Source organism: Festucalex cinctus, chromosome 11 (assembly GCF_051991245.1).
Source record: "Festucalex cinctus isolate MCC-2025b chromosome 11, RoL_Fcin_1.0, whole genome shotgun sequence".
Classification (NCBI taxonomy): Eukaryota; Metazoa; Chordata; class Actinopteri; order Syngnathiformes; family Syngnathidae; genus Festucalex; species Festucalex cinctus.
The window spans coordinates 19,113,738-19,124,237 of record NC_135421.1 but is presented as its reverse complement, the minus strand read 5'-3'; the positions used below and the strand labels follow the sequence as shown (position 1 = coordinate 19,124,237).

At 43.2% G+C, this 10,500-nt stretch overlaps 1 protein-coding gene across 1 annotated transcript; it reads right to left on the bottom strand.

Annotated features, from left to right (window-relative positions):
* Nucleotides 1-242: 242 nt before the first annotated feature.
* LOC144030874 (uncharacterized) lies at nucleotides 243-6,431 on the bottom strand. The gene is made up of 2 exons (XM_077537519.1): nucleotides 4,989-6,431; nucleotides 243-4,063 (listed from the first exon to the last, which is right to left on the bottom strand). Exons 1-2 carry the CDS (start codon nucleotides 5,164-5,166, stop codon nucleotides 2,808-2,810), a joined length of 1,434 nt encoding a protein of 477 aa, XP_077393645.1. The 5' UTR covers nucleotides 5,167-6,431; the 3' UTR covers nucleotides 243-2,807.
* Nucleotides 6,432-10,500: the final 4,069 nt, after the last annotated feature.

Below are 10,500 nucleotides of genomic sequence, written 5' to 3'. Positions count from 1 at the left end.
AACACTTTTTTTAAAGCAATTTTCTGCAGGGTAGCTTAAATTATTTCATTGAAATTGCACGTATTGTATGACTAATACTATGTAGTCTACTTTTGCAGCAGTCATTTAAAAATGCAAACACCACGTTTTTTTGTAAAGGTAATCAAGAAAAACGGGCGGACATGTACTGTACGTTTCACTTTGTTGTTTTGATGTCTTAAGTGTGCGGAAAAGAGGTGAAAACTTTTAAGCCACCAAACAGATCTGTTGCAAAGTGTTTATTACTCAAGTCTACTTTTAAAGGAGGGAAGCTACAAGGGAACAATGCAAACATGTATGAACATGTAGGGTATGCATTAGTCTATATGTTGTATATCTATACAACGTAGATATGTGTTTTGAATTCAAAGCATTTATTGAGAAATGTGACAATTAACACAGGAAGTTTAACATCTAATGTGGCCCGAGGAAGACTAAAAATACACATAAACGTCGGAGGTCCAGTATGCAGGAATTACATCAATTAACGATAAGAAATTAAACCTCTATTTGATAATTGTAAAACAAAAATTGGTTGGTTACACACATCCAAAAGAAAATGGTAGAGCAAACGTGCCCTGCATTCTTCAAATCCACCACTAGACGGCCCTAAAACACCATCTCAATAACTATGTCGATACTTTGTTTTTTGTTTTTTTTTCTTTTGCCCCCAGGGCCAGGATGAACGGAGGACTAAAAGCCCAACAAATATTGATTTAGGACGCACACCAGCTTACAAGTTGACAAAATGTTATACAATATTTTCATGTTTAAAGCATCCTGCAGGCACGCAAGGCAAACTGGACTTCATAAACTACATTAGTCTAGTACAGGTCCATCACCAGAGCAGAGATATAATTTACCTGAAAACAGTGTAGTTACATAAATGTGCACTATAAAGGAAAAGGCTGTTTTAAAAGTGAACTAAAGCCTCTCCAAATTAAAGCAAGAATACATTTTATGTGCCAGCGCTTGTCAAAACACAGTACTCTGAAGAATTAAACATAATAAAATAAACAATGTAAGGGGGTTGCCATTCTGTGGGAAATTATCAGCCGCAGACCAGAAAGTGATGTTGAAAACCGGATGAACTCATAACTTTATAAGTACACGTAGATGATGACTTTTACATGGTTTATTATGTAGCTTGCGAACATCAAATGAAATCAAAGAGTTTGTTGCTGAATATAGTAACTGTATAATTTAAATTGGGCAGATATTGGGTGATAAACATTACTCAAATCCTCACAAAAAATGCTTTGTAGACTTAAGTAACCAGCAGCTGAGCTGACATCGTGGGTTTAGTTCCCCTTTAAATGACTGATCAGATCATGACTAAAGTGCCGAAAAAAAGTTTCTTATACCACTTTGCTACATTACAGATGCTATCGTGTTTGCTAGTATTGTACTTCACTGTCTACTGAAACTGTTGCAAGCAGGGTGACATCCCCTTTTTTTCTCATTGGTGGTGAAAATGTAAACAGGAAGGTTTGCCGTACTTACTGGCAAGGGAAACAGCACTAAAGCTAAACAGAAGACACGTTTGGTAAGACAAATCAGTTTTATGTCATTTCGTTTGGGGTCAGGGTTGCTTGCCACAACCAAAACTCCACCAAGACCAAGTTGGATTTGTTCCACACCAGAACCAGATTCAAAAGAATGATGCTGACGTGGTACTTGAAAGGCGCAGCGCAGATACAAAAGTTGTTTTAAGGCACAAGCGACTTGTACGATCATAGTGAACGGGCCCCCGTCTATGTTACTCTTCACGTCCTGAATATTTTCATTGCAGCTGGCCATCTCAAACCTTGTCTTGTTGGTGTACAGGGAAGTGGTGATGACCAATCCCAGAATGCGAGAACCACACCACTCAAGAGAAGCTTGCACAGAAATCTGAACCTGGTTACAACACTCGAAAAAACAATTGGGTCAAAGCTAACCCAAATTGGGTCAAGAATGGACCGACCCAACTTTTTGAGTTATGTAACCCAAAAAGTTGGAACTACTCAAAGATTGGGTATTATTAAAAATGGGTTATTTATTTAAGAAAAAAAGTTGGGTAAATTATTAACCCACAAATCAACCCAGTTTGCTTTGTGTGTTCTTAATTTGACCCAACTTTTTTGGGTTAAATAATCCAATTGAGTTGGGAAAAAATAAGCGACCCAACTTTTTTTGAGCTGGGTCAAATTAAATTAACCCACCAAGTGACCAAAGGTTTTGTTTTTTTTTAAATGTTTGTGGGTTATTTATTTCACACAACTTTTTGTGCAAATTGAATAACCCAATTGAATTAGGTCAAAAATGATTCAAACCAACTTTGTGAGCTATTTAACCCAAAAGGTTGGGTCAAATTAAATTAATAACCCACAAAGCAACCCATTTTGGCAGGGTTGTTTGTGGGTTATTTATTTGACCCAACTATTTGGGTTAATTGAATAACCCCAAAAAGCTGCGTTCGTTTTGACACAATTTGGGTTATTTTTGACCCAACTGTTTTTAGAGTGAACGGATGGACAAAATTCCAAACTGACTTTCTCAGATTGTCTTGAGAGTGACGAGCAATCACGAAAGCCAAGCTCGAAAACGGTCATGTCCACATCCCGGCTGGTCAGAATGTCACCCAGGAGAAGCTTGAACAGAAAACTGGGAGACTCAACTACACTACTAACCAGAATTCGATTACAACATCACCCAGGGTAAAGCTTCCATTCTGAGAAAACTTCAATTCCTATAGATGCCTAACAAAGTTCCAATAGAAAAGAAATTCAAGGAAAAACGGAACAGAGTCACTCCAGAGGTGCAGCAGAGATACACAAGTTGTTTAAGGCACAAGCGACTTGCACAATCTTGTCAAAAGTCGAGAAATTGGAGGTGCGCTCTGCAGTCGTGGTGAACGGCCTCTCCACAGGGCCGGTGAGCATGGCGTACCGCCGCCTCACCATGGAGACCACCCTCTCCACGTGAGTCTCCACACCGACCGCGTCGGCGGGGAAGCCCGCCGCCATCACGCTCTGGTCATGTTGAAAGCAACGGGCGATGCCAAAGCGGGCCCCGCGAGCAGCCACGGCATCGCTGATGTCCAGATCCCGGCTGGCTAGAACCACGTCGCCCGGGAGCAGCTTGCACAGAAATCCCGAACTCTCGACCAGATCCCGAGGGCTGAAGTCCCCCAGGATCCCCCTGGAGATGAAGGTGACCACGCCCTGCGGGGCCACGCCAATCAGATAGTTCAGGACGTTGCCGGCCACTGCCGTCGCACCCCGCTCGTTGCCCTGGGCGACCGGGCCCTCGCAAGGTATGGCGAAGCAGTCCACAATGACGGCGCAGTCCGGGCAAGAGGAGCGCAGGGCCGCGGGGAGGTTCTTCCGCAGCTCGGCTCGCGAGGGCCAGAAGACGGCGGTGGGCACCAGGGTGGAGGACATGATGTTGACCACGTGATGCACAGTCCGGACCACCGTGCCCACTTTGACGCCGAAGCGGTAGGCCAGGTCCTGGTTGCGCAGGTCCAGGCGCAGACGCATGAGCGCGAGTAGAAGCTGCTGGAACTTGGACAGCTTGGCGCTCCGGATGGCGTCCATGTGCGGCGCCAGCAACAGCATGACCGTCTCCAGTACAAAGAAGTTGGGCAGGCCCGTGTAGAACTTGACCTTCTCCGCGTCGTTCCGAAGGGAGTTCTCCGACAGGGACATCTTCTCCACGGACTCGCGCAGCGCTCGATTCTCACGCCTGAGTGCTTTGAGGATGTCGTCAAAGTTGACGGATGTTTGTGCAAGAGTGTCATCCTTGCCGTCACTCAGAGAGTCATCGTCATCATCATCAGTAAATGACGACACGCTCCCCTCGACGCTGGCCTCCATCGCACCTGGCACTTCCGGTCCTGACCCACCCTGGCACTGCAGGAAGAGCAGGGCATTGGCGGCCTCCACGCGGGCTTCCTGCTTGTCCGGGACCTCAGGTGGACTTGGCTCTTTCATCTCAGGGGAAACGGTCGTGAACACAGAAGGAACATAGTCCGGGGAACGAGGGTTCTTAACTTGCTTACCTGCATCAGAACAGAACGGATACAGGAAAAACTTGGATACAGTTTTGTCAGAAAAAATGGTTACAATGCAGGGTTATAAGAGTTTGGGATTTTTCATTAGTTAGTTTTGATTTTGGTGACTTTATTTTCAGGTTGTTTTGATTTTTACGTGGGTTCTTTAATCATTATAATTTATTTTATTAGGATATTTTTTTGTTTTTATTATTAGTTTTAGTATTAGTATTGGGTAATTAAGTATGGTAAACTACAATTCTTAAACGACTATTTGACCTTTTCACTTTTGTACGGATGTACAGACAGTAATACTGAAATTTAAAATTAACCCCAAAAGCTCAAAGTTGGAAAACAGTTTTTCAAAAGCATTTTCATTTATATTTTATTAATGTTTAAAGTGGGAAAATTGATAGCTAGTGAATCACAACTTCAACAATTTAAACAGTTTAGCTACATTACAGTATATTTATGAGAATCTCATCTCACTGTCCCCCCCACAAACGTACTTAGAGTGAGAAATCTGTTTAGTTGAACATGCAAGAAGATATATTCGAACCCTAAAGCCCTTAAACTAAGGTAGCCGTGCTAATCACTATTCCAACGTTCTGGCAGGTGTAAAAATGTAATATTTATAGTTAAATTTTTGTATGTAAACAACTTGTATAAGACACAGTAACGGCAGTAACTGAGCGTGCCTTCTTATATTATGTCGCGTGACCAGAGGCTGGGAAAAGTAGCCTACTTTAACATCGTGTTTACTTACAAAGTGTTATTAGTTGACATTTGAAACCACCGTAAAAAGTAAATACGTACACGCATGCACCCAGCATACAACTTAATAAAAGGCAATACATGTAAACAATATTACGTTAGGAAAAAAAAAAAACAGCGTGTAAATTTATAGACACATTTAACTAGAGTACTGTATTACCGGAGATGAAGTGAGTGCTGCACAACCGGCTGCCGTCGTTGGGCGCCCAGCCCTGGCGGTTGACGGCCGCGATCCACCGCTGCTTCCTCTCGGGGTCCCGCGGGAAGCGGTAGAAGGACAGGCCGGTGCCGGGCGTCCTGCGGTTCCTACAGCCGGCCGCCACACACGTATGAACCATAGCCAGTTCACCGGAGGAGCGCGTGGAACTCGGCTAGCCTAGCCTAGTTCGCTAGCTGCTGCTGGTAGTGCTTTTGACTCCCAAAATGGTGGCCAGCCAATGAGAGGGAGGAGAGGGAGGAGCGGCGTGACTCCCCGACGCCATGACGTCAACCAACAAAATGCGTTAATAATGGTGGAGATTTTAAAACCCCTGGCATTTTTCAGTTTTATTATTTCTCTTCTCTGCTGTCCTGTGTGTAGTTTAAAATTTGTTAACGCATGAGTGCAAATGAAGTTAAGGGATCCCTCTTCCCAAAAACAAACACAAAACACGCAGTTAACCACCCCCCTCCGCCCTCCTCCAAGCATGTTGAACTTTTTTCAATTTCTGTCAATCTACCAATCAATACTCTAAATGACAATATTTGTTTGGAAGTCAACAGAATAACATGTTAATAAAAACAATTACATGTACATTACATTCATTTTTTTAAATTACATTTTTAATGCATTTGTTTTTGTACTTAACACATTCACTGCCAGTCATTATAGAAAATTTTTACATTTCCAATACTCACGTGATATTACATTCAATAATTATATATAAACCGAATCTACCAAATAACAGAATAGACTCCCTACTTTTTGTCCCGTCCTGTTCATTTATAATTGACAGCAGAAAAATGTAGGTTTGCCAAAATACAGCCATTTCTCCCATGGACTCTGAAACTGGGTTTATTTCCTATAAAATGGGGCAATGATGTCATCTACCGGTGGTTGGGCATCAGTAAAGTTGTTTCCAAGTTTGATATTTACAGTGGAGCATGCTCAGATTCGCCCCCATTTAGCACCGCTCTAAAAAATACAATTGACAAGTATACTTGTCAAAGGCAGTGAATGATGTGAAAGGCCACAATGCGCCCCACTAGGCATCTTTCATATATTTAACAAAAACAATTAGGTTCTACAACATTGGTGAAAAAAATTAACTGGCAAAAAATAATTAAATAAAATAAAAAATCACCCAAAAAATATATATATCAAAGATAAGTTTAGAATAGTTTTGTGGCAGCAACTCGCAGAAATTCAGTCAATGGCTAGACAATTAATTTTATCAATTGATTTGAATTGTGATATATATATATATATATATATAGATATAGATATATATATAAATAAATAACATTCATTAATTTTTTTCAGCTTCCATACTTCACAGCATCCCCATTTGATGTTAATTTTGATCTAATTAGAGCTAATCTGATGCCAACACCAGGACTATGTTCTGAGTTTCATATCACCCACAGCAGCAATGACTTTACTGTAACCAAATTTCCGGTCACGTGATGTGGGAGTGATGTCAGCATGATGATGTTAGGCCAACGGTGATGTTCCAAGTCATAAAGCCTTTGGTTAACGTACGCAAAACTGTTTTCTGAGTCACGGCGACTGAACTGCGGTCATCTAAGGCTACATGAGGCAAATCATAAAGGTTGCCGTTGCGTCATCGAAGAAGATGCTTGGAGTCATAAAGGTCTAAGTTTAAATTGCGGGCGCTGGCTGTTTTGGAAAAACAAACCTAATGTTGGGTTCGGTGTCAGCAGATAGAAATTGTAACTGCATGTCAGAATCAGATTTTTTTTGTTTTTTTTTACTCTACGAGTATAAGAAACTTAGAAAGATAAGGCAATGGATTCAAACTCCAACCCATTTTTTTGTGATGACAACGACTTTTCCAACATGGTCCTCTCCGGGCTCCGAGATGGGCTGAACTTGGGTGAAGAGGATCCGTCCAGAACCTTGGACAGCGCAGAAAGACCTGTCACTAGGGAGGCTTTACAAAGGGACCTAATGTCCAGACACTCGATGAATGGGAGCTGCTCCGACCCGGGCAGCCCCAGCACTATGTGTTCAGACGACGACGACATCCAAGCTACCATCAGAGCCAATTGGAGCTCAGCCAGTCAAGAAATGTACCAAGAAGAGGATGGCGGTGTTGTACTGGAGAGGCTGGTGTCAAACTATTCCAAATTATCATCTGAGGACCACAGCGAAAAAATATCTGCACGCATTGCTTCACGCAGGGAGTCCACTCGGAAGCCGTCAGAGGAAGAGGTCGGTGGGTCTCCATCGTCCTCCCCAAACGCAATCCAATTGAATCAAGACATCCAGGAGGCGATAAAAAAGGCCTCCATCACCATCTACCAAGGCCTAGTCCGTCACGTGGACCGCTTCAGTGATTCCGGGGGAAAAGACGGTAACATTGTTTTGTGCATCGATCCCACTCGAAAACCCTTGCAGAATGATTTGAGTGTCAAAGCGTCTGAGGACACCTCAGTGTGGAGTGACACCGAGGGTGCTGCTGGAAAACCAACCCTGAAGTCCCCTAGCGGCAATGTGGAGCTTACGGTAGTTGAAAATGAACAAGAGGAAGATGCAGATTCAAAATCCTTAAGTCTTACCCCACAAGGGCAGCGACCTCGAGATGTAGAGCCAGAATTGGGCTCCTCTCCTTGCCAGGAGTTGGGTTTTGATTTACACCAGAATTCAAGCCCAGAACTTAAGTCTAGTTCTGATATGTGCAAGTACTCAAGCCCAGAACCTGAGTCTTGGTTTGATATGCGCAAGAATTCAACACCAGAACTCGAGTCTGATCTTGATTTGCCCAAGAATTCCATCCAGGAAGCCAAGTTGGGTTTTGATTTGCATAAGGATTCCACCCCAGAACCTGCTGAACAGGACACGGGCCTTCAGACGTTCTCCCCCACTTCAACATGCTCGGGTGAGGATATTGAGAGCGAGGATGCCACCGGAGAAAAAGACAAAGTCGAGGCGTCGAAATTGCCGAGCCTATCACCGCTGGAACAGAATGCAGATGAGACGGCGGATGCTGTTGAGGCATTCTATCTTCAGGATGAGGAAGAAGCCGACGAGGACATGGCCAACAAACCCTTCAGCCCATCACCGCCGGAAGAGGAAGATGCAGATGTGACGGACGTCTTGACACCCAGGTGTGGAGCCTTAGATCAGGAGACAGATGATGTGGCGCAAGATGAAGAAGCTATAGCACAAGATGACGAAGCTTCAAAGTCCTTGACCCCATCAAAAGAAGAGGAGCCAGGCGCAGATGAGACTGCAGTTGCAATCTCCAATGGCCAGGCGATGGATCTCATACAAGACGAGATAGAACCAAAAGAAGACCAGGTGCCCACATTCTTAAGCATTTCACCGAGAGAGGAGAGGCCTGAAGATGCAATATCCCCTCCTCAAGAGTTGGGTCAAGTGGAAGACATTGAACAAGAGAAGGAAGCTGCATCCAAATCTTTGAGTTTTTCACCAACAAAGGAGCACAGAGAGGATGGCACACTAGACTTAATGGCCACTTGTGACGGGTTAGATCTTGGAGAAGTTGAAAAAGAGGATGGCATCATCGCGGCCAAATCGTTGAGCCCACTGTCATCAGAACCTCAACAGGAACATGAAGCAACCATAACACCTGCACTCATTTCTCCTTCTAGGGATGACTTAGTTGATGATCGCAATGGTGATGTTGAATTTAAATCATTAAGTTCATCACCACCAGAACAGAGGAGAGAACAAATTCTTGAAGCACCTGGGAGCACTGTCGAAAACTCCAATGAGGATGACCCCCGGGTTACCGTGACATCAGACAAGACCTCTCTCAATCAGGACCATACAGAGGATGGTCATGTGACAGAAGAAGGGATACCGAAGACTTCACCAACTCAAGAGGAATCTGACAGAGCCTCGTCTTTGAGTTCATTGGAGGAAATGGTTATGCTGAAGGATTCGGGAGACGAAACACAGCAAAAAAAGGCCCCGCTTATCCTAGAGGAGTACTTCAATGATGCCATGAAGAAATTCTCCAACACTCTACTAGATGCTTTGATTACACATCTTGAGAGCTACACAGACCCCAAAATGGACATGCGTGGAGTGCCCTTGCCAGAGAGAGGGAAAGGCGAGAAAGCAAGGTTTGACTGGTGCCAGGAAGTGGGTGAGACAGAGAACACAAAGCAAGCCGCCGAAAAGTCACCAACGCAGCCTTCAATCACGGAATACACGGGGCGGGACAGTCCCTGCGAGACACTTCTTGCCGGTGTCGGAGCAGCTAATATCAGTGAAATCTAAAATCGAGCCAACTCTGGTTGAATCAGAAAAAGGGGCTCACAGGACGAGCCAGATGATTATGACATGGTGTGGTTTTCCTCAATTTTTGGGAAATCCTGATCAAATACGCGCACACACATTTCAAACAACGGCTCGTGATGTTTGCTATTTACACTATTTTGAATTAAAAGCTTCATGAGGGTTCTAGAATGCACTTCTGTTGCGATGTGCATACTAATGCTTGTTCTATATTCTGTTCTAAGTACATAAATGGAAGAGGGGGGAAAATGCATTTACTATTCACAAATTCATCTAATACTGTTTTTCTTTTTCTATTTAAAGCTGTTCACTGAAAAACCTTTAAGCGCTTTTGAAAGGCAATGCATTAATTTGTATCAAAGGATGTTGGAAGTGACATCTTGCCAGACAAGATTTTGTCAGTGAATTAACTTGGTCTAGGTTGTTTGTGGAATTTACAGTGGTACAATTTTCATTTCTTCTGTTCTTTTTTTTAAACATTCAAATCTGTAAAATTATGATGAATGCTGTAAGATGAATTTGAAATATTAAATTGTTTTGGGATCATAGTTAAATGTAATCACAGGTAGAATTTAAGTAGAGCTGCAGTGCTAGCATCTGATGAGGGGCACATAGTTGATTGCTCGGTGAAGTTGCCCTAACTACTTTAGTTATCGTCACACCAAACTATATTTGCACACCACGCAGTAGAGGGGGGCTGAGGAGAACAGTCTCACTTGCATGACTCCAGTCCACCTCGCTCCGTACATGTCAGAGAGGGAAGCAACCCTAACCCTAATTTTTATCGTTTTCCTTTCATACGTCATCAAAAAAAGTCTTTGATCGTGACCTATTGACCCCCGATCGATCATTTTTATCGTTCCCTTTCATCCTACGTCATACCAGGCCTTTTGATCGTGACCTCTTGACCCCCGATCGATCATTTTTATCGTTTCATCCTACGTCATAAAGGACATCAAAGCGAATGAGGCCATAAATCAAATTTTGATCGCGACGGACTAAATTGGCATTGCTTCCCTCTCTCATGTCAATGTGCTATAATTCTCGATCTTCTGTTTGCTTTGACAAAAGCATGTCATTCAGACACCCTGGAATTGTTTTAAATTCCACTTAAAAGTGAATAAGCATCCACTTTTCAAAATTGCAACCAAAAGTGGCAAGTGGATAACAATATACATATATA

Excerpts from the sequence above, each read along its gene's own strand:
- LOC144030874 (XM_077537519.1), bottom strand. The coding sequence starts at position 5,166 with ATGGTTCATACGTGTGTGGCGGCCGGCTGTAGGAACCGCAGGACGCCC. Across the intron at positions 4,064-4,988 it reads CAGCACTCACTTCATCTCCG|GTAAGCAAGTTAAGAACCCT; the intron begins GTAATACAGTAC and ends GTTCTGATGCAG.